The sequence below is a fragment of the Schistocerca americana genome, chromosome 1 (assembly GCF_021461395.2).
Source record: "Schistocerca americana isolate TAMUIC-IGC-003095 chromosome 1, iqSchAmer2.1, whole genome shotgun sequence".
Classification (NCBI taxonomy): domain Eukaryota; kingdom Metazoa; phylum Arthropoda; class Insecta; order Orthoptera; family Acrididae; genus Schistocerca; species Schistocerca americana.
This window is the reverse complement of record NC_060119.1, coordinates 1,089,752,562-1,089,777,894: the sequence shown is the minus strand read 5'-3', so window position 1 is coordinate 1,089,777,894 and position 25,333 is coordinate 1,089,752,562. Positions and strand designations below refer to the sequence as shown.

The window sequence follows — 25,333 nt, the reverse complement described above, 5'->3', positions numbered from 1 at the left end:
TGAGAGATGCAGCACCAAATGCCGAGTCGTAATGCGTCTGTCCTCGTGAATGACAAAGTCAGCTCGCTGCAACGTATCAGGTGTGACAGCCATGGATGGTCTCCCCCGACCGCTGCAAATCGTGGAGCTCCGCCGAATCGCCTTTGATGACCTCACCGTCTGGGCCCAGCGACTGACTGTTTTTCTGTCGACAGCAGATGCTTCATAGACTTCGCAAAAGCGTTTGTGAATATTCCCCAGAGTTTATTTCTCTGCAGTGAGACATTCAATGACGGCATGCCGGCTGCGGTGGTCTCGCGGTTCTAGGCGCGCAGGCCGGAACCGTGCGACTGCTACGGTCGCAGGTTCGAATCCTGCCTCGGGCATGGATGTGTGTGATGTCGTTAGGTTAGTTAGGTTTAAGTAGTTCTAAGTTCTAGGGGACTGATGACCACAGCTGTTAAGTCCCATAGTGCTCAGAGCCAATGACGGCACTTTGCTTGTAACGCGCCATTTTGAAACTGCCCTGCAGCTACGCCATCTGTCGGAAGTGACGGAAACTTGGCGCACTCACGCAGGAGACTTCAAATGATACGTACGAAACGTTTCGCATTCGTAGCATTGTTTTCGGTTTAGAAACAAAACGCGGTGCATTACTTTCTGCGCAACCCTCGTAGATTTCCGGAAAGCATTTGACCTGGAGCCCCACGCAAGCTGTTAACGAAGGTACGAGCATATGGAATAAGTTCACAGATACGTGGGTGGCTCGAAGATTGCTTACACAATAGAATCCAGAATGTTGTCGAAAACAGCGAGTGTTCATCAGAGATATGAATATCGTCAGGAGTGTCCCAATGAAGTGTGATAGGACCTCTATTGTTCTCCATGTACATAAATGATTTGACGGACGGAGTGGGCAGCCATCTGCGGTTGTTTGCTGACGATGCCGTGGTGCGCGGGACGGTGTCGGAAGTTGAGTGACGGTAGGAAAATACAAAATGACTTAGACAAAATTTCTAGTTGAGCTAGCCCTAAACTGTAAGTTAATGCGGATGTGTAGGAAGATCAAACCTGTAATGTTCGGATACAGTATTGCTAGTGTCCTGATTGACACAGTCAAGTCGTTCAAATATCTGTGCGTCACGTTGCAAAGCGATATTTGCGAGAGGAACAGGAAAGAAAATGACAAGTAGTGGTACAGGGTACCCTCCGCCACGCACCGTATGGTGGCTTGCAGAGTACCTATGTAGATATGGATGTAGATGTAGAGAACTCCATTCCACAATCCGACATACGACATCTGTGCAACAAAATGCATGAATGTTTGCATGCTTGCATTCAACATTCTGGCGGTTACACTGGTTATTAATGTACCAGCAGTTCACATTTGCAATAGCTTATCTCGCTCTTACCTTAACCTATGATAATGCAATGTTAATTACTTAAATATGTTACCTAGACAAATGTATTCCTGAAATTTCATTACTCTACATTAACTATCTTTTGGTGTTGCGATTTTTTTCCCTCAGTGTAGTACTATGGGAGCAGCAGCGCTTGAAGTCCCCAACCGAGTGAACGTCAGCAGTGTCACATGACCTTTGGATTTAATCTAAGGCATTGCCCCAAAGCCTAGTGATCAAGAACTTTACGCCATCACCTCTCATTTCCTTGCGGACCAAAAATTAGCGATACTAAAAATTTATTTTGCTACTGATGCTCGAACCGGCTTCCTCTGACTCGAAGGCCACTGCAGAAGTCTGCGTCAGCAATCTCGGCTATAAGACGGAGGTAGCAATCTAGAATATTTTACTTTTGTTTTGGTTTCGTGGAGTACCGTACTTTTATTTGCTCAAAGAGACATAAAGAGGAAAAAAAGGAATTAATAGTTTTCCCGTTTTGCCTCCACGGCTTTAATTAAGTCAGTTTCGTCGAACATAAAAGCGAGTTCTGGTCACGCTGTAGAGCCTTGATGTCATCCTGATGCAGCGTGAGTTATAAAATGTCAGCAATGGTAATAATTTTGACTCCATGAAAACCGGGGTATCTTCGAATCTCTAACTTTTACACAACTGTTATATAATTTGTAAAAAAATAAACTCACGGGTGTTAGAGCAACCAAAGAAGTGATACGTTGCAGTAGGATGCCAGATAATTGCTCACGGAAGGAGCATAAAATTTCTTCTGTCCATCTGCATTGCATGCCGTGAGTAGAATGTCAAGGAAAGCAACTGCGCTATTAAGAGCAATTTCATGTTAACACACGAGGCAACATTTCGAAATATTACGTTTCTACGAGTGACCTTCTCAGCTTTCGTCAACGAGGAAGTATCACCATTTAGAGAGCATCTTTGTTGCCGTAGCAGATGTCTTACTGTCCAGTCGTTCTTCTCCTAAGGGTCTTCGATGTACTTCCTCACCTGTTTCTTTAACACTTATTCATATCGTACTTTATCTGTCCATTTAATTTTTAACCTTCTTCGATAGCATCACATTTCAAATGCTTCCAGATTCTTCTTCCCCGGATTTGAGATGGTCCACGTTTCACTTCTGTACATTAGTGAGCTACAGACTCACACTTCCGTGGAAGTTTTCCTCCCTCTGTTCCATATCAACATCTGAAATCAGTATGGCTCTTCTGTTCAAGAACGTTTTCCTCCCTGTGCCATTATTACGAGGTATCTTCGTTGCTTCGGCCATCTTCTACAATACTGGTTCGTAAGTAGCAGAACTGCTACTTTTTCTTAGGTGCAACCTTTCTTGCTTTGCAGAGTTGTAGGACAACAGCCGATATTTATGTAAGAAGGTAAAGAGCACCTTCAGCTGAAAGTTCATCTTTAATGTTTTTTAGGCTACCGGTTTCGGCGGTATAATACGTGCATCATCATCAGGCCCTCTATACTAAACAGTGGATGAATTTTCCAATAACAAACGTATCTGTGTCATATGTGAAAATAACCAGTCTTCGCATCAGCTTATGCGCGCACATTAGCGCACGAGAATGTCTCAGAGGTAAGGTTGTCGTGTGCTGATGCCACTCGTGCATAAGCTGGTGCGAAGACTGGTTATTTTCACGTATGACATGCATACGCCTGTCATTGGAAAATCCAGCCGCTAACTACACTGCGCAACAGAATTAAAGGATCACATTTTTTCGAAACCCCGTAATTGTCCCCCATTACAACGCATAAGTTCAAAATTTGGCTCAAAGGTGCCTACAGCGTTCCTATGTAATGGTGAAACGGCATGGTGACCTCGGCCCCTTCAAACAGCAAGGTGTCGACAAATGTGAAAAAAAAGACCAGAGCTCAGAAGCTGATGTGAAGTGTAATTTGGGTTAATGTTGTCACGTTGGTATCAGATTTCACCACAATTCTGCCTAACGCCACCGTGGACCTGTGCCACGATTGGAAGATCGTCACAGCCCCTCTTATCCACATTTCACCCTTGTTTTGACGCCTCGGGAATGAAAGCCATAACCGCGATGCCAAGCGTCGAAATACGCTGTTTTTTATGGATGGCCGAGGAAAACATTTCAGGCACACCGCCGCACAGAATCGAAACGAAAAGGCATCAGGGGATGTCATTAAAGAGCCTCAGTAAACCACCTCTTTCCTTGACATGTCGATTCTCACACATTTCGCTTCTTACACAACAGTTCGCCGTGCGATGAGCAAGAGGTAGATGTTCTTGAGAACCTTTAGCATTGTTGACACTTCCCTATTGACATCGTTTGGCTGTATCCATAATGGACGTGATTACACATCTTTGGAGATCAGTGTGACCACAAGTTTTGCTCTCGCGTACAGACTGGAACTACTAGGAACCGTTTAAACTAATTCGACAAAACTTGAACGTGATCTACAGTAGCAGATGGTTCTTACGCTTTTTCAGCGCTCCTGTTTTACCCCCTCCTGTGGCGTGATCACAGACGAGTACGACATTGACACATACAAGAATAAAACGGCAAGGACTTCCTATAAAGCCTTGAGTTTGGCAAAACCATCAGTGGCACCAACCCACATTTACTGAGTATTTTAAAAGTGTACGAGGGCTATTCAGAAAGTAAGGTCCGATCGGGCGCGAAATGGAAACCACAATGAAAATCCGATGAAGCTTTTCACAGATGTAGTGGGCAATGTCTCTGGCATGCCCATACATCGCGTCAAGTTGCTCTTTTCAGTTCCGAGCGCTTAGTGACGACTTAAAGATTCCTAGAAAATGTGTCTTTCACCAAGTGTGAGTGCCATGTGAGAGATTTTGCCTGATGTGATGCAGCCCACATAACATAACTGTCATGTGTTTCCATCCTCGTGAAAATTCTCGGCCGCACTCTGCAGGGGCAATGATGCTGCTCCTGCAGCGTTTTCGGTGGGAAGTGTTTGATTACCTACGATACAGACCGTAATAGACTCCCCTTGAGTTTCATCTCTGCTCACATGAACCTATGGCCATGAAGACGGTGTTTTGGGACGGACTACGAGCTGCAGACCAAGATAGAGAATTGGTGGAAACCAGAGGCAGCTGTCTTCTGCGATGGACGTAGGAAAGTTGGTACAACGCATCGACAAATGTCTAACATGGAGTGGCAACTATATTGAGAAGTAGCTGGAAGCTGTAGCTGCCTGTTACAAATAAAAAGTTTTTTATTTTCACCGAGGATTCCGCTTCATGACTGATAAGACATTACTTTTCGAACAGCCCTCATACCTCTACAGAGAAAACCTGCGAGATACTCATAGGTGCCTGGAGGCAGGCAACTGACCCCAGACACGTGTCAAGTGGTTGCCTACCTGCAGGTGCCTCAGGCTCCTTCGCGGGTTTTCTCCAGAAAGGCACTTTTTAAAATTCTTAATGAACGTGGGCAGGTGCCACCGAGAATTTTGCTGGACTTGAGGTTTTAGAGAGACCCTTTACGGATTTAGTCTTGCATGTGTCAATGTTACACCCCTCTGTGATCACACCACAGGAGGGTTTGAGACAGGAGCACTGAAAAAAGCATAAGGACACTTTGCTGCTTTGGATCACGTTCAGATTTCATTGAATGGGCTTGGATGGTCCACAGTGGTTCCATCCTGTACATGTGAGCAGAATTCGCTGTCGCACTGCTCTGCGATCATGTTGAATGGGGATGCAGCCCACAATTTCCACATAGGAAGGTACGAAACGTCAGGGGGTGCCGGCAGTGTTAAAGGCTGTCAAGATCGTCTTTCTGATGCTCATCACACTGCGAACTGTCGTTTTCTACCGCGATATGTGTGGAAATGGACGTCACAGGGAAAAGTGCGGTTTCGTTGATGCCATTTATAAAGTCCCCTAAGGCCTTTTCGTTTCGATTCTGTGCTGCAGTGTGACAGAAAATGAGTAAGAAAACCGAATATTTACAATCTGGGCGTCGAGGTTTTGACCTCCATCGCAGAGGCGTCAACAGAAGGGTGAAATGTGGGTAGGAGGGGCTCTGGCGACCTTCCCGTCGTGTGACAGGATCACGCTCTGGTTCTGGGCAGAGTTGCGGTGAAACTTGGTCCCAATGTGACGTCACATGAACTTCTGAGCTCGGGCCTTCTTTCCGCATGTGTCGGCACCTTGCTGTTTGAAATGTAGACGAACCCGAGGGTGAAGTTACAGGGTGCCACGTTGTTACATCATTATAGAGAGCCAACTTTCAAACTTACACGTTGGAATGGGAGACACTTAACGGGTTTCGGAAAAGTAATCATTTAATTTTGTTGGGCAGTGTAGTGTAGAGGGCCTGATGATGGCGTATTATGTGGCCTAAGCCGGTAGCCTACAAAATAAATTGGAGATGAATTTATGCCTGCCGGTGTTTTCGAAATTTTTTACTGTTTCACTTCTTGCACTATTGTATCGTTGAACATTTTGATATCAAGTATGTCGTTACCGAACTGGTAATTGCAGAAAGGGAACAGGTCATCTTTTTCAAATTTAACAGGAGAAACAGAAAACTGCTTTGTACAAAAATTCTAAAGCAAAATTATTCTATATTTTTCCTAAAAATATTTGTTGTATAGTGCTTTAGATTATGTAATTTTTGTCCAGTTTGCGATACCATTAGCCTTTTTTTTTTTTTTTTTTTTTTTTTTTTTTTTTTGCCGCTGGAGATGTTCTCTTTTTGCATTAAACAATGTGGAATATAAATTAAAAGCCTTATGTTTGGAAAATAAGTAGTTATTTTGCATAGTTTCCTCAAACTAAATACGTTTTGAACATTCTTTCCTGTTTCATCTCTATTCTTGTCGGATATGTAAAAATTTCATTCCATATGCGTCTTTTCTTCTGGAATGTAAACTGACCTTTCTTTACTATCATCCTGTTTTAAGATGTTTGTGGGTAGTTTAGCTTTGTAGGCAGGTCCCTTGGGAAGTACTAGTTTCATTTGAGTACTCCTTAAATAACCTCTGTTACAAAATAGACGTTTGATTTTTATCTTACATTGAGCTACCTATGATGTATCTTTGATGAAACTAAATTCATGATACTTTGATAGGGCAAAATAAATGTTTTATCTTTTGGTTCAGCTTCTCCTTAAGAATCATTATGAGGGCAATTTTGTTTCGTAGAATTTTGGCTACCAGTTACGGTAACCTTTAAAATCCTCTGGACGAGAACAACACTAAGAGGACTGTCACCTCACTAACAGTGTAACATCTTTTCTGTTTGTTTTTATCCCGATGATGCTAAAATCCATATCATTCGGAAAAATGAATGGCCTTTCTGAGTATAATGTCGTGATCCACGAAACTCTTCTGTTCCTAACGTTTCGTCCAGAAATGCGCTGAACGTTTTCAGAGGCGTTCCTCCTCAGTTGATTCTCGCAGTCGGCAATCCCGAGAGGTTGACCAGGAGCAATCTCTGTGACACTCTCTCACTGGTCAAACAAACCTGTGACCATTCGCGCTGCCGTTCTCTGTACATGTTCAGCACCCCCTTTTAGAATTATTAGATTCGGGTCCCACATACTTGAACAGTAGTCTGCAAGCGGCAGTCAAATGAAAACGAGACAAAAATATTTATTACTTCTAAAGTAGTTATCCAAAGTGCTAATGCCTTTACCCTACTGCGAGTCTGCGATCGTCTGCGGGACCGTGTTTGCATCCAGGGGAGCACCTCTTCGTCCGAAGCAACTGACCGCCACGAATATCTTCCTTTAGAGCTCCAAAAATATGACAATCCTACGGGGAGAGATCGGTACTGTTTGGAGGATGAGTGAAACTCCAGCAGCGTTGTCGAAGCATCCTTGGTAATGCGTGGACAAGCATTATCCGTCAACAGAATGGTGCCGTCCATCAACATTCCTGGGAATCCACGTTGACCATTTACAAAAATGAAATGCGCCATCCAGTCCAGACGCCCTGACATCATTATTCTGTTGCAGGATAATGCCCGTTTACTTGTTGGCAAGGTTGTTCCGACTACGCTGCAGAAGTTTTGCTTAGAAGCCCTCACACATCCTCAGTACCGTCCCGATCTCTGTCCGTGCGATTTCCATATTCTTGGAGCCCTGAAGAAAGACGTCCGTTGCCGTCTATTTGCTTCGCATAAAGAGGTGCTCTCTTTGGATCAATTATTGTTCTGTAGGCGACCGAAAACATTTTTCCGTGAAGGCATTCACCGTCTTGTCTCATAGTGGGATAAATCTATTAGCAGTTATGGTGATTACTTTTGAAACAATAAACAGTTTACTTTATTCCTTTGTGTCTCGTTTTCGTTTGACTGCTGCTTATAGGATGGTTCAAACGAGTGGTCTGCAAGCAATTTTAGACTGATTGTATTTCCATAATATTCTATCACCGAATCAACGTCTCCCAGCTGCTTTACCTGCTACTGTGCCTACCATTTCACACACCTAAAAATTGATAGACCCAGACATTTGTATGAGTTGACCGAATACAGTTGTAACATCGTTGATACTGTGGTCATAGGATACTTCGTTTTTCAATTTTGTGATGTGCACAATTTTACATCTATGAAAATTTAAAGCAACTTGCCAGTATTTGCACCACTTTGAAATCTTTTCAAGATCCGACTGATTGTTTGTGCAGCTTTTTTCAGACAGTACTTTATTACAGATAGCTGCATCATCTGCGAAAAGTCTAAAGTTAATATTTATTTTGTCTGAAAAATCATTAGTATACAACAAGACCGAAAAGGGACGCGAAAACCTTTCCTGGGGCACACCCGAAGACTCTAAATCTCTCGATGACTCTCCATCCAAGATAGCAAGCAGCGTCCCCCTCCAAGAAATCCTCAATGCAGTCACCAGTTTCGTATGATACCACATAAGATCGTACTTTTGACAACACTCTGTAACAAGAAATTGTTTGTGTAAATTTAACGTCGCTTTATGAATAAAACTGACATGTAGAATACTAAAATGACCGTAGTTTTACCAAAATAATAATTATTTTGTAGCAGAGGTTGAAAATACCGCTTCAGTAATAAGTTACTTTATTTTCACACGTTCCTGTACTGCGCTCATAGGCAGCACACCGAGCCTGGTACACGCGGCGCTCGGGGACCACGCCACAGCTACGACACCTGAGGATGGGCTTATAACAGTCCGAAACCGGTCGTGTGAAAATAAAGCAACTTACAACTGAAGCGGTATTTTCAACTTCTTCTATAATGCTCAGTTGCGGATGTTCTTCCAACAGCATTGTTTGTAATTATTTTGTAAATACTTAGGATATCATCGTTTTTAAAAGATCTAGAATAAAATACTGTTCATTGATTTACTTACACCAGATAATTCACAGTGTCACGTTTCGTATTAGATTCATTTCCATTGTCTTTCAATGCAAAATTAGTGCAAAATTATTCCACTGTTTTCTAGTTTATTCGAAATTGCTTTTCTTGTTGTGTTTTCTTTACAGTGACTTAGAAAAATTGCAGCCGGAATTAGCAGTTGACTCTTTCTGTTATGTCTGTGGCTGTTACATTGGGCATAAACAAGTTAAACATAACACTGTATAGGAGAGTTTTGTAATGCATATGAATCTTACTTTGGAGTTACGGTTGGGGATGTGGAAATTTCTTGAGCCCTTCCTCTGCCATGTGAAGCTGTAGGTCTGTATTGGAAGGGTACTTCCATGGGACAAGAAAAATTATGCCTTTTGCAGTACGTTGAATTTTGACGGAGCTCATAAACCGTAATGATGTTTGCTGTTTTTGTATTGTGGCCATAGCACCTGTGGATATTACGTTCGGACTAATTAAACAGTTCAAGAAAGGTGTGGCTGGTGATTCTGCTGCCCTTCACTTTCAAAGGCCCAAGTTACCCCAAACATCTGACGCAAAAGTGAAAGGTGGAATTTTTTACCGAGCCTCTGGTTCGCTTCATTTTACATTCAGTCAAAAGATCTGGAGGAAGCAATGACTAAAAACGAACGTTATGCACTGGACTGCTTCAGAATGCTGGTACATGGGTTTCTATATGAAAATAAATGAGAATTGCCTAAAACTTGATGGTGCTTTACTTCAAAGCTACAATACCACTGGACGAAGAATTAAATTAAACTGACCTATTAGCATTCACATATTGATTTCTTTAGACAGATTTTGGAAAATGTGATTGAAGAACACGGGGACGTTTCCAGGAAGACATTCGGTCTGTGGAGAAAACGTATCAAGGAAAGCGGCATACAACTACGATAGGGGAGTATACACGGGGCTTTGTGGGTGAAACGAAGATAGCACCACACAAAAGATGACTTTTCTACTTAAATTCTCCCTAAACTAAAGTATATGCATTTTGAATGGCTGTTGCTTGTTATAAGTACTGTTCTTGTAGATATTATTTTCTTATATATCATTTCCCTGTTTCTTGAACACAATAGTTTCTTATGTTAGCGTAGATTTAGAAAAAGTGAATATTTTGAAATTACACCTAAAATACTGAAATAAGAAAAAAATTACTTTCATATCCTTCATCAGCACTGCAAAGTCATATATAAACACTGAAACATTAAGATAAACAAAAGCCTGATAAAATTTGGTTATCCTGTGTAGTAAGTATGGTACTGAGCCAAAGGCTTTTTGGAAGTCGAGAAATACTGCTTCTTCCCGACTGTCATGATCCATGGCTTTCAGAGTTTCATCTTGAATCGCTGATTATATTCTGTATCCAGCTGTATACAGCTTCAGTGTATTTAAAGACCGGTGTTATGGAGTACCAAAAGCTACTGCCATGTACATTTATCTATAGACAACCACTTTCGGTCAAGCGATCAATTTACGTATTAACGCTACATCAGATTAAAGGAAGGTGTTATTATATTCCACGCCAAACTACTTTCATTTAACTTGAATTAATGTCTATTGGTGACACGAAGATGACTGCTTTACCGGGACTGGCTGTCCGTGAATAAGTACCCATCACAGCAGCGTCTAGTTGTTTTCGTGATTTCGCTCCCGCAATCCCACGTTGTTGTTGATTGGTATTGGTTCGTATCAAAGAAAGAAGACGACTGTAGTTCTGTTTACTTCAACTTTCAAATGGTTCAAATGGCTCTGAGCACTATGGGACTCAACTGCTGAGGTCATTAGTCCCCTAGAACTTAGAACTAGTTAAACCTAACTAACCTAAGGACATCACAAACATCCATGCCCGAGGCAGGATTCGAACCTGCGACCGTAGCGGTCTTGCGGTTCCAGACTGCAGCGCCTTTAACCGCACGGCCACTTCGGCCGGCTTACTTCAACTTTCACATCTAGTGTTCCGTAGAAGGGAAAATAAATTAAATTGAAACATCTTAACCATTATGAGGAGATCTGTTGTTTGACATTCATCTGCAAAATTACAGATACGGAACTGGCGACATCTCACGGTGTAAAACTCTGTTAATGAGCGTCATTCTTCTCGGTCTATACTTTAGAATGAAAGCGCTTCGGGAAAAAGCATTTCTAGACGTATGTCATTCTTCTCGGAAGTGTTTTTTTCTATCACGCGCTCCCTGTGAAGGTGTCGAAACTGCAGTAGTCGTCAACAACCTGACACCTGAACAAAAGCCAAGGTCAATAGCCGTCTATCGAATGCAACGAGTCCACTTTCACGGGAACACGACGGACGTCAAACAGTTCGAGGAAGTTTACTAGTGGCTGTGGTCCTGAAAACCTGTAAGAGGAAGTCATTACCTAAAAGTTTCGTTGCCCATTTGTCTTCTTGGTTTCGAATGTCTTGTTCGATTTTACATTGTCGTATTCTCTCACTTGATTCACAACCTCTATGAAGATACCCAGATTTTTCATTACGCTTCCTTCCACTATAAACCACAATGTATGTAGCCGACAATACGAAAGCATGAAATGTCATAATCATTGTCTGATAGATTTAAAATTAACAGCTTGTCCGTTCTTCGGTGGTATGAATAGTTTCGGGAAACGTAATGGTTAGTCTCCTTTTGTCTCGGTGCATCGACTCTCGTTCACACTATCGAATTTAGGTTGTTCTGGCGTGTCTCATAGGCTCAAGGTGAAATGTCATTCAGTCTCCGTCCGTATTGCATATACCTTCAATGTACGTCCAGCATTTATAAGTTTTTGGGACCGTCTAGAACAATGCGCAAAACATATTGGACGGAATTTCTAGTGCCAGTAAAAAAAATCTGCATTTTTAAGTTAAAAAAGACTTATTTCTCGACGAAATAACTTTAAGCTCACGCTGTCTGACGTTTCTCTTGTGAAAACATTCCTCCTCTTAAGTCCAGCTGTGGAAGATATGCTCACTTTTCGTCTACGGTTGCTATAATTCAATAATTAGAACTCCTCTACGTCCATATCACCACCATAAGTTTAATCCCCTCTGGGAAAGGGTCTGCTGTTCACGCAATCTGAGGTTGGCTATACGTCTGGGTGTGGTTGCTCATTAACATTCTCCTATCTGGGAGCTAGTAGAAGATTTTTGAAGGGTAGCGGTGTAGAGCAGAGGGGAAAATGCATTGGCAAGTTGTGGAGAAAAGAATAAAAGATAAAATCTGCGTGACAGTCTAACGAGTGAGAGGAGTGCTGGAGGGTTACGCGGCGACAATTAGTGGAAGGGTACTACGTTTGTTAGCGTGAAGTTACCATTGTTACTGGACACCGACAATGTCTGCTGAGCCAACTACGGCGGCGTCGGTCCTGTAATCTGTCAAAGCTATCAGAGAGGTCAAATTGATAACAAAATTGGCCGCTTAGTGTAGTGTTTCATCTACATTTATATCTACGTGATTACTCAGCTATTCACAATAAAGTGCCTGGCGGAGGGTTCAATGAACCACCTTCAAGCAGTCTCTCTACCGTTCCACTCTGGAACGGCGCGCGGGAAAAACGAACACTTAAATTTTTCTGTGCGAGCCCTGATTTTTCTTATTTTATCTTGATAATCATTTCTCCCTATGTTTTGTAGTCCCTAAGTATTTAGTTGAATTTATAGCCTTCAGATTTGTGTGACTTATCGCGCAATCGAAATTTAGCGGATTTCTTTTAGTATTCATGTGAATAACTTCACACTTTCCTTTATTCGGGATCATTTGCCACCTTTCACACCTTACAGATATTTTATCTAAACCATTTTGCAGTTCGTTTTTGTCACCTGACGACTTTACAAGACGGTAAATGGCAGCATTATCTGCAAACAATCTAAGACGGCTACTCAGATTGTCTCCTATGTAGTTAATGTAGATCAGGAACAATAGGGGGCCTATAACACTTCCTTGGGGAACGCCGGATATTACTTCTGTTTTACTCGATGACTTTCGTCTATTTCTACGAACTGTGACCTTTCTGACAGGAAATCACGAATCCAGTCGCACAACTGAGGCGATATTCCATAGGCACGCAGTTTGATTAGAAGTCGCTTGTGAGCAACGGTGTCGAAAGCCTTCTGGAAATCTAAAAATGTGGAGTCAATTTGACATCCCCCTGTCGATAGCACTCATTACTTCCCGAGTATAAAGAGCTAGTTGTGTTCCACTAGAACGATATTTTCTGAATCTGTACTGGCTATGTGTCAGTAAATCGTTTTCTTCGAGGTACTTTATAGTTCGAATACAATATATGTTCCAAAACCCTATTGCAAATCGACGTTAGTGATATGGGCCTCTAATTCAGCGGATTACTCCTACTTCCCTTTTTGGGTATTGGTGTGACTTAAGCAATTTTCCAGTCATTCGGTAAGGATCTTTCTGTGAGCGAAGATTGTAATTGCTAAATATGGAGCTATTGTATCAGAATACTCCGAAAGGAACCTGACTGGTATACAATCTGGCCCGGATGTAAGCTGCTTTGCTACAGCGAGGATATCTACAACTACATTTACATCTACATCTACATCCATACTCCGCAAGCCACCTGACGGTGTGTGTCGGAGGGTACCTTGAGTACCTCTATCGGTTCTCCCTTCTATTCCAGTTTCGTATTGTTCGTGGAAAGAACGATTGTCGGTATGCCTCTGTGTGGGCTCTAATCTCTCTGATTTTATCCTCATGGTCTCTTCGCGAGATATACGTAGGAGGGAGCAATATACTGCTTGACTCCTCGGTGAAGGTATGTTCTCGAAACTTAAACAAAAGCCCGTACCGAGCTACTGAGCGTCTCTCTTACAGAGTTTTCCACTGGAGTTTATCTGTCATCTCCGTAACGCTTTCGCGATTACTAAATGATCCTGTTACGAAGCGCGCTGCTCTCCGTTGGATCTTCTCTATTTCCTCTATCAACGCTGTCTGGTACGGATCCCACTGGTGAGCAATGTTCAAGCAGTGGGCGAACAAGTTTACTGTAACCTACTTCCTTTGTTTTCGGATTGCATTTCCTTAGGACTCCTCCAATGAATCTCAGTCTGGCGTCTGCTTTACCGTCGATCAACTTTATGTGTTTCTATGTTTCTCATCTTGGCAGTTGTTCTTTATTGAAATTCAGGAATATTTACGTCGTCTTCTTTGGTGAAGGATTTTCGGAAAACCGTGTTTAATAATTCTGATTTAGTGGCACTGCCATCAGTGACTTCACCGTTGTTATCGCGCAGTGAAGGTGTTGACTGCGTCTTGCCACTGGTGCGCTTTATGTATGACCAGAATCTCTTTGGATTTTCATCCAGATTCCGAGACAGAGTTTCGTTGTGGAAATTATGAAAAGCATCTATCACCGAACTACGCGCTAGGCGGACAATGGCGCAATACCAACCTCGCTGAACCCCCCATACGGCTGCGCAAACAGAAATGATGGTCTGGGGTGCCATTTCATTTCACAGCAGGACTACCTTGGTTGTCATCCGCAGCACCCCAGCATAGCTTCGTATCGACAATATTCTACACCCCGTTTTGTCTGATTTCGTGGGAGAGGGGGAGAACGTCGAAGCAATATCTGTGCAGTCGCGTCGACGGTGGATGTGCGGGCATACCCTCCACCTTCAGTTTGCATAATATCACATTTTCGCAATGTTGTTGTTGTGGTCTTGAGTCCAGAGACTGGTTTTATGCACCATCTCTCCATGCTACTCTATCCTGTGAAAGCTTCTTCATCTCCCAGTACCTACTGCAACCTACATCATTCTGAATCTGTTTAGTGTATTCATCTCTTGGTCTCCCTCTACGATTTTTACCCTCCACTCTGCCCTCCAATACTAAATTGGTGATCCCCTGATGCCTCAAAATATGCCCTACCAACCGATCCGTTCTTCTAGTCAAGTTGTGCCACAAATTTCTCTTCTCCCCAATTCTATTCAATACCTCCTCATTAGTTATGTGATCTACCCATCCAATCTTCAACATTCTTCTGTAGAGCCACATTTCGAAAGCTTCTATTCTCTTCTTGTATAAACTATTTGTCGTCCACGTTTCACTTCCATACATGGCTTCACTCCATGCAAATTCTTCCAGAAACGACTTCCTGACACTTAAATGTATACTCGATGTTAACAAATTTCTCTTCTTCAGAAATGGTTTCCTTGCCATTGCCAGTCTACATTTTATATCCTCTCTACTTCGACCATCAGTTATTTTGCTCCCCAAATAGCAAAACTCATTTACTACTTTAAGTGTCTCATTTCCTAATCTAATGCCCTCAGCATCACCCGACTTAATTTGACTACATTCCATTATCCTCATTTTTGCTTTTGTTGATGTTCATCTTATATCCTCCTTTCAAGACACTGTCCATTCCGTTCAACTGCTCTTCCAAGTCCTTTGCTGTCTCTGACAGAATTACAATGTCATCGGCGAACCTCAAAGATTTTTTTTCTTCTCCATGCATTTTAATTCCTACTCCAAATTTTTCTTTTGTTTCCTGTACTGGTTGCTCAATATACAGATTGAATAACATCGGGGCGAGGCTACAAGCCTGTCTCACTCCCTTCCCAACCACTGCTTCCCTTTCATGCCCCTCGACTCTTATAACTGCCATCTGGTTTCTCTACAAATTGTAAATAGCCTTTCGCTCCCTGTATTTTACCCCTACCACCTTCAGAATATGCAGCATTTCTTTTGACCACCATAGTATTCTGTTTCCTTCTTTTTTTAAAATCAAATCGGCGCTTAACATTAGTTGCTTTACAATATGTGCGAATATAACATAAATAAGTTTCCCAGTTGTAACAACATGTGTTTGCGAGACCACGGAAATTTCTGCTTTGAGCAGCTCTTATGAAGTGTGATCTTCCGCAGGAGCGGGCGACGTCTTCGTGTTCCCGGAGCCGCACGTGGTGGCTGCGGCGGCCCCACTGCCCACGGCGTCTGCGTCTGCGGCGGCGGCGTCGGAGGCAGCAGGGGGCGGCGTGGGGGCGAGCGCCGTGGCCGAGGGTGGGTTGGCCGGCGCCTCCAGCTTCAGCGGTCCCGGGTTCGCTGCCAGCCACGCCTCCAGCTACGGCGGCGGCGGGGGCGGCGCCTTCGGCTACAGCAGCGGCGCGCACGCCGCCTCCTACAGCTCCAGCTTCGGGTGAGCGTCGGGTGCGGCGGGAGGCGGGAGACCAGGCTCCTTCCTAGGCTCGACAAGAGCTCTCTTCAACCTGCTACCCCTCTCACTCTGTGTTCACATTCTATACACACTCACCCGAAAAACTGATACAGCCATGGTTATCCTTCTGAAAGATTCGGTCTTCAACAGCATTTTCACACAAGAACATAACACTGTATTCTCTATTACCAGTATATTATTATACTAAATATGCAAGAGCCATAGTACAGCCCATGCGTTGGACACAGTTCCTGATCCGATAAACTACCATTTGTAATCTTCGCTCACCTAGATTAACTGAAATTAGACATAAAAATTAATCGAAGCTGTCGTTATGTCTAAGCCATAGATTTAAAATCCTTCAGTTCTTTAAATTTTTTTTACGACTCATTCAAGTTCACTAGAGTTAGTAGCATAATTGAATTAATTAGCATTAGTGCAGAAACAGCAAAATACTCATAAATGATTAATTCTTGCTACTTAATTTCTTAATTTTTTAAATTAAACTAAAAGTTTAAAAAAGGGGCATGTGTTCTCTACCCTGTGCTCCATTTTCTTACCTGACGTCAAGCATGTGAAGTTCTAATTGTTTAGTTTTTCCTCCATTAATGTGATTACTATGAAAATTAACCTCAACCACATTACTGCAAATTGATGCTTATCTATGTAAGGGAACTCACTGAATAGCCTAGGTAGTTCTGGACGATGAAGCCAGAGCTAGCAATATGATAGTTCCTAAAGAGCTAAATTGTGATTGACAATGTTTGTAGTATATCATAAGATGTAGAACCGTTTCGCTGTCAAGCGCAGATCTATCTTTTTCTTAAGCTAATGTATGGCACGAGTTCCTTATTTACAGTAATGTATAATGTTTACATGAATAAAGTGTTCAACTTACAATGTTCAAAGAACAAAAGTAATAACATTGTTATTGTAGTGAGATGTCATGCTATATTCATCCTACATTAGTCAAGCATTCCCTTCAAGTACCTTGTGCAGCAGCATTACAACACACGAAGCGCTCCTATCCTAACAGGTAAGAGTCTCTGAAGAAGCAGTAATAGGAGATTTGTTCCCGGTAGCATGAAGTTCACTAGCCTCGTACGCATAGTGTACTGCAATCTCAGCAGCCCATCTACCAGAAATACTCAGCTCACTAAACACTTTACCCACAGTAGCTAGGTGATGATGCGCAGTAGCGATGTAGTAAGCTCGTACATGGGAAGACAGCGCTTCGAATATCCATTCGGCTATCGGAATTCACTTTTCCGAAGATATTCCTAAATCGCTGAAACTAAATACCGTAATGGTTCCTCTCCCTCGTCCTTGTCCAATACAAACATGTGCTCCGCATCTGACGATATTTCTGATGGGCTGATCAATCGTGATCTTCCTTTTTTATCTATCGCAACTCATTACCAATTTGACATAGAGTTCCATATACAGGAAATGAGCGTTGGGGAGCAAATGGGTATCAGTGGACGGGATTTGCCCTTGACTTCCTCGGAACTGTTATGAAGTGTCAAGTGTATGTGTCGTATTGATGACTGTGATGAGATGGCTCTGATGAGTGTTTGTACAGTCTAGCGTTGCGGTACTGGTGTTAAGCAAGAAGGGAACGGAGATTATGCTACCGCTGATGGCACATAGTCTTCTCCTCTCGTATAGCACCAAGGAGAGCCGCCGGAAGGAACACCATGAACAGTCACTCATGCCCTCAATTCGCGAGACACTGCGGAGAGGTTTGGACTTCAATCCAGTGCACTGGCGCAAAGACTGATGAACAGGAACTTTGCACCACCACCTCTCCTCCCCTTGCCGGCCAAATACTGACATTTAAAATTTGCCACCACCAGGATTCTAACCTACTTGCCTCCGTGTCGAGCGCCACCGGACAAGCATGCGTTAGTGACCTAGGAGAGGGAGATAGGTAGCATAGACCTGTACAGAGAGAGAGAAAAAAAGAGTGCCACTCAGTTCAACTAACTAGATTCACTCAATAAATACGCTGTAGTTTATTCAAGACGACAACTTTCAACATTCATTGCCGTCATCTTTAGGTCTTTAACATCTTTTTGTTGTAAAATATATTCATTTTTCGTTGAACTCCATGCACAAGATGTCAAGTGGCTAAAACGCAGCACATTACAAATGTTTGTCATTGCTGAAATATTTAATAACATGACGTGCTGAGTTTTATCCACTTGACATCTTGTGCATGAGCTTCAGTGTAAAATGAGCATATTTTACAACAAAAAGATTTTAAAGCAATGACTGTTGAAACCTGTCGTCTTAAATAAAGAAATTTTTATGCGATCTTGGCTTTTGAATGGTTTTTAACAATTAAAACAGATAGCCCTGCAACACTCTGAAAATGAGGATATCCAGTGTAGTTTATTCGCTGGGCAGATTCCCAGCGAGGAATACAAAATCATAGCAAACCATTTTCAACGGCTTCAAGCATGAACGAAGATTTCAGCTGAAATTAATCTACAATAAAGTATAAACCAAAGAAATATTTCAATGTATTATTTATTTTTCTTAAATCTTGCACCCCGATTTCACTCAGTCCATTTATGTTATACTCTGCTTACCCTAAATTAGTCTAACACGGTTTACACAATCACAATACGGGTAAGGCACAGACATCTGTTTTTTTTCTGTGCGTAAGAGTTCTGTTGAAATCTCAGTGAATTTCGCATACTTTTTAAGTCTTCATAGTCTCGGGAGGATAGACGTAGAAAAAGTCTTACTCTTGCCTGAACCTGGCCGATGGACTTCAACTCGACCAGCTTCGTCCCTCCGCAACGGTTTGAACGCTATGAGATTGTGTTCCGATTTCCTAGCTTATCTATATCTATACGCTGCAACCAACCTTATGGTGTCCAAGAGACTCCAAAGTATCCGCTGTTTGCTTTTGATGAACAGGACAAAAAACGCCCTCGATATAAAGTTCCTGCTACGTAAGTCGCAACAAATTAAAGCACAGTCTGCCGTACGGGATTAGCCTAGCGGTCTAAGGCGCTGCAGTCACGGACTGTGCCGCTCGTCGCGGCGGAGGCTCGAGTCCTCCATCGGGCATGGGTGTGTGTGTTTGTTCTTAGAATAATTTAGGTTAAGTTGTGTGTAAGCTTAGGGACTGATGACCTTAGCAGGTAAGTCCCATAAGATCTCACACACATCTGAACATTTGAAAGCTCAGTCTAGCAATCATGCTAATACCAAGGCATGTAGTGTAGCCTGGTGCAAGCCCTTCTAGCAGGCACAATTGTACCAACTTCTGTATCATTGTATTGAGTGTAAAATAAGTCGTGGTGGTGACTGATGCGTGCATATGTAGTGTGTAGTACCATGATGTGTCGTTGTTGATGCTGATGATAACGAAAAAAGATAGGATGTCAGTGCCGACATAAAACCTGCTCCTCTCGAACAGCAAAAATGGGGCCGCAGGGTCCAACGACCACGCAGCTAACGGATCAGTATCATAGCCACAGACCCTCACTCAATGAGACATTGTGGAGGGGTTTTGAATTTCTCCCAGAACGCTGGCACAAACTCTGGTGATAATGATCAGGAATTTTACGCCACTACTTCTTTGCCGACAAAATTCTGGCTATGAAAGTTACTTCCACGATCAGGATTCGATTGAGTTACCTCAAAGTTAAGCGCCACCACGAAAGAATGTGTTAGTGATCTCTACTGAGGAGGCTTCTTTTGCTGTAATTTACCTAGAAGAGTTGCATTTTAACTGTAATTTGACGCGACTTATATGCCGAGTACTACATATTATTTGTCTCTGCTGCGTAAATCAAATAGGTCACTAATACTGTAGTTAATTCCTAGTAGAAATTTTGCTGCCATGACACTGTTGTAGTTTCAAAAGATCATTAGAACAGCACCGACCCTTCTCTCCCAAGATGCTTCACCCAGTCTTCTTGATGTAGGCCATTCGCGATTTCCTGAAGTCTCCTAAGGTGAATGCCATATTCTGTGAAAAGGATCTTGCCGATTGCCTATCCGAGCTAGTGTTTCTAATGATCTCGACATCGAAGGGACATTACACTTTAGGCTTGTTTTCCTCCTTAATTTCTCCAAAATTCACTTTCTACCTATCATTGTGTTTATTCATTCTGGGACTGCAGGCAGTAAGCTCTGGCCAGAACCCAAAATGACGACATATTGCTGTAACACATTTTCTCTGATTGGATGTCTACTTTACTTCTCCACATTTTCGAAGTGATAATTTCATACAACCATCTCCTTCAAAGTATCTGCATCCATTTCCTCGCTCTAATTATCGCTGAATTACCTGACGTTGACTGTCGCTTCCAAGTCGATGTTCCTATTGTGGTTTCACAATCATGGCGTCACATATGATTTGATTTCATACAAACAACTATAATGGTGTGAGCACAGAACCATTGATACGAACGAAACGCCTATATTCATTTCACCTACAGAGTTTCGCAGAAAGGCATACGTTGTCTCAGTGAGATGTATTTCTTCTTCTTCTTCACCAGTTTCTGACAAGTGAGTGCATATCACTATCAATTTATTCGGCCGTGTAGTAGATTACTATGTAGTTGAAACTCAATTACGAATGCAGCTTCAAAAATTAGCTAGACGAATAACATGGTGGTCTATTGTATATTTATTGAGTTTCATGCGATTAATAGAGATTATAAACTGTATGTTTTAGTTTTTCTTAGCTTTGGTAAATAATAAATAATATTTATGATCCATCTACAAATAAATGTCACTTCCGATACATGTATACTGGGAATTTAATTTCGTTCTGCTATTACATCCAGTCTGCTAAATGAAATCTCACGTAGTATAACTGATGTCGTATGGACAGAGATTACAAACGAGAAGAATGTTCATCATGAAAATTTTTGACGAGCACCTAATTTCGTACGCACTGGGACTGCCAAAGGAGTCGGTTCTATTTTTATTTGCTTATAATCGTTTATTAATGTAAAGCTATTTTCCAACAACATAATTTTTTTAGGAACTAATAGTTATCAGCAAGATAATTGACAGCAGTACAGCAGTTTTTCTTCATATTTCGTGAATACAATTTGATGGCTTTACGACAATACAAGAATTGCTTTTTCATTGAAAATGACATCAGTAGAGTATCGGCAAGCAATTCAGCGCGACTGTTGGTGTGTCTGTCCTTGTAACAGGGGTGCGTACTGCTGTCTTTTCATTGTCAAGCTCAGCTATTCGCAAAATGAAATGTACTTGTTGCTAATTTTGATTTCTTTATTGGTAGTAGTCAGGCTGTGACAGCTTCTTTACGTGCAAGAAACAGGAATGGACGACATTATCATAGCCTCATACTGTTTTACGAGTACCTGTTGGCGTTCTGCTACATCTACATCTACATCCATACTCCGCAAGCCACCTGACGGTGTGTGGCGGAGGGTACCTTGAGTACCTATCGGTTCTCCCTTCTATTCCAGTCTCGTATTGTTCGTGGAAAGAAGGATTGCCAGTATGCCTCTGTGTGGGCTCTAATCTCTCTGATTTTATCCTCATGGTCTCTTCGTGAGATATACGTAGGAGGGAGCAATATACTGCTTGACTCCTCGGTGAAGGTATGTTCTCGAAACTTCAACAAAAGCTCGTATCGAGCTACTGAGCGTCTCTCCTGCAGAGTCTTCCACTGGAGTTTATCATCTCCGTAACGCTTTCGCGATTACTAAATGATCCTGTAACGAAGCGCACTGCTCTCCGTTGGATCTTCTCTACCTCTTCTATCAACGCTATCTGGTACGGATCCCACACTGCTGAGCAGTATTCAAGCAGTGGACGAACAAGCGTACTGTAACGTACTTCATTTGTTTTCGGATTGCATTTCCTTAGGATTCTTCCAATAATCTCAGTCTGGCGTCTGCTTTACCGACGATCAACTTTATATGATCATTCCAGTTTAAATCATTCCTAATGAGTACTCCCAGATAATTTATGGAATTAACTGCTTCCAGTTGCTGACCTGCTATATTGCAGCTAAATGATAAGGGATCTTTCTTTCTATGTATTCGCAGCACATTACACTTGTCTACATTGAGATTCAATTGCCATTCCCTGCACCATGCGTCGATTCGCTGCAGATCCTCCTGCATTTCAGTACAATTTTCCATTGTTACAACCTCTCGATATACCACAGCATCAATCGCAAAAAGCCTCAGTGAACTTCCGATGTTATCCACAAGGTCATTTATGTATATTGTGAATAGCAACGGTCCTACGACAGTCCCCTGCGGCACACCTGAAATCACTCGTACTTCGGAAGACTTCTCTCCATTGAGAACGACATGCTGCGTTCTGTTATGTAGGAACTCTTCAATCAAATCACACAATTGGTCTGATAGTCCACATGCTCTTACTTTGTTCATTAAACGACTGTGGGGAACTGTATCAAACGCCTTGCGGAAGTCAAGAAACACGGCATCTACCTGGGAACCCGTGTGTATGGCCCTCTGAGTCTCGTGGACGAATAGCGCGAGCTGGGTTTCAGACGATCGTCTTTTTCGAAACCCATGCTGATTCCTACAGAGTAGATTTCTAGTCTCCAGAAAAGTCATTATACTCGAGCATAATACGTGTTCCAAAATTCTACAACTGATAGACGTTAGAGATATAGGTTCGACGTCCCTTCTTGAAAACGGGGATGACCTGTGCCCTTTTTCAATCCTTTGGAACGCTACGCTCTTCTAGAGACCTACGGCACACCGCTGCAAGAAGGGCGGCAAGTTCCTTCTCGTACTCTGTGAAAAATCGAACTGGTATCCCATCAGGTCCAGCGGCCTTTCCTCTTTTGAGCGATTTTAATTGTTTCTCTATCCCTCTGTCGTCTATTTCGATATCTACCATTTTGTCATCTGTGCGACAATCTAGAGAAGGAACTACAGTGCAGTCTTCCTCTGTGAAACAGCTTTGGAAAAAGACATTTAGTATATCGGCCTTTAGTCTGTCGTCCTCTGTTTCAGTACCATTTTGGTCACAGAGTGTCTGGACATTTTGTTTTGATCCACCTACCGTTTTGACATCAGACCAAAATTTCTTACGATTTTCTGCCAAGTCAGTACATAGAACTTTACTTTCTAATTCATTAAACGCCTCTCTCATAGACCTCCTCACACTACATTTCGCTTCGCGTAATTTTTCTTTGTCTGCAAGGCTTTGGCTATGTTTATGTTTGCTGTGAAGTTCCCTTTGCTTCCGCAGCAGTTTTCTAACTCTGTTGTTGTACCACGGTGGCTCTTTTCCATGTCTTACGATCTTGCTTGGGTTATATGGTTGACGGTTCTCTGACTGTTCTTCAGTCGTTTCGGCAGGACGAGTGGCTATGCACTGTCAAAGGTTCTCCATCAAATTGCTCGCCACCGGTGGTGGTTAATGTAACTTCGAGAAATCACATGCGAATACCGACAGATAGCATTTGTGGGTTGTGTCAGTGCAGTCTTCCTCTGCGAAACCACACTGATCATTTTGTATTTCTGTTGTGTCTTAAACCAGGAAAAATATTTATCATTGTCGTTTATCTGTGAAGGCTGCATTTACAACTGGACAAAACGTTTTAAGTGTTAGCCATAGACGTTTCACGTCCTTTATTTCTTTAAGCACCATCATGCTTTTACGTTGCAACTGATTTCAAATCCTAATGATTTATGTTAGTAGAGATTAACAACCTAATGGGATGATTTTTAAGGCACTTGGCTGTACTGAAGAAGGGTACTTCTTTAATGTTCTCTTCTTTGTAATTCTGTATTTGTATTAATATAACAAAATAGTCGTTCGAAATTTAAAAAAAAGTCAAGAAAAAACTGGAAAATGTTATTCTGATCAAACAGGTTGACGTTTAATCGTTTCAGAACGTAGATGTATCCCAGTTTCAGACAGACTAACGGCCGTGTTTTCAGACCGATCTCTGAACAGTGTACGCTAACACAGGCGCCGCCTCCGCCGTGTTTCAGGCCGGCGGGGGCGGCGGTCCATCACTCGGCCAGCTTCAGCTTCAGCCACAGCCAGGGCCTCGGCCACGGCCAGCAGCAGTTCCAGCAGCTGCCGCCAGAGTTCGTACGCCGTCGCGGCTCGTCTTCCAACCCAGCGTTGAAATCTCCGGAGCTATTGCGGCGACTGATGCGACGCCTATCGACTGCCAGGCGAAACGCCACGACATTTCTGCGAAGGGCAGCGGCCTCGTCTCATTGACTACTGCTGTGCTAGGAAAAATGTCTCTATGCTCAAGCTTTTTTTTAAAATTTAATTCCTGCTACGTAGTAGTTACCATCACAAGTTACCGAAGAAAACCTCAAGTTGACCAAAGCTGTAAATGTAAACAAAGCACCCGCAGGTGTTGCAACTCACTGCCATAACTCCAACGTTGTGTTCAGCCTCTCACCATTTAAGCATAAATAAATAGCATTGCTCAAATTTTAATACATGATTTGCAACATAACCCTACCGTCTAATTTTTACACTTATATTTATATTTATATTTATAGCGTGTTTTTAAAGCGAGACAATTCCGTCACTCGTAATACAAGATGTACTCCCATCTGATTCTCAGTTAGTGTATGTTTTCTTAGCACGTTTGTTGTTCCGAATTAGTCGAACGTAAACTAAAACAGCCGTTTAGAGACAGAATGTTTTTAAAACGTTCGTGCAGTCAGGGTATGTATGTAGTGTATACCATTCGTGACTCTTTAAACTCTTCTCCTTCTCTGACAGGATACATAAACAGATATCGACGATATTTCTAGTCTAGAACAACCAGCAACGTTGCTCAGAAGTCAGTGGTATCAGACGCAGTGTTGGACCAATTCCATAATGACCAATTTCTGTATGAAATTTTCCCCCCGTGTGCCGCCTATCAAACAAACAAAAACAAATGTAACACTGTCTCTCTGTTATGTCTCTGATTAAGTTAATAAATTTAATAAATTTTCCATTGATTCATTCTGATTAATTGCATTTTTTGCAATATCCTATCAAGCTTTCGCCGCATACATATGTAAGTTACCAGTGCACCTTTTTAGAGTACATTTTGTAAAAAAACATTTAAAAAATGTTATTGAGTACGTACCTTATAAGTCGTTTTAAATTTTAATGGTCGAAGAGTAAAGTCTGGTTGCTTAGTTTCCTCCAAATAATCCAGAAATAATTCTTTGGTTTTCGTTATCGACCCTTGTGCAGCTGAAATATGTGATCTATACTTGCGGAAGAAGTTTTTCGCGTTTTATTTATAATAGCATCATCAAAGCCTCTTATTACAATAGACAATGTCGAGGGCTTTCTCCGCTTGCAAAAATAGTCTAAAGGCGTTTGTAAATGTAACGTACTTGGAGCAAGTGGTAGCCTTTGATAAGGCACTATTCTTTCATAATGGAGGAGCATG

General features: G+C 42.2%; 1 protein-coding gene across 2 annotated transcripts in view; it reads left to right on the top strand.

Annotated features, from left to right (window-relative positions):
- LOC124550502 (glycine-rich protein DOT1-like) overlaps positions 1 to 24,886 on the top strand; it is a 59,764-nt gene extending 34,878 nt beyond the window's left edge. For both annotated transcript variants that reach the window (XM_047125317.1, XM_047125318.1), the window contains exons 2-3: positions 15,636 to 15,906; positions 23,910 to 24,886. In XM_047125317.1, coding sequence (XP_046981273.1) covers positions 15,636 to 15,906; positions 23,910 to 24,147 — 509 coding nt within the window. In that variant the 3' untranslated portion in view covers positions 24,148 to 24,886. The remainder of the gene's footprint in view (positions 1 to 15,635; positions 15,907 to 23,909) is intronic.
- Positions 24,887 to 25,333: the final 447 nt, after the last annotated feature.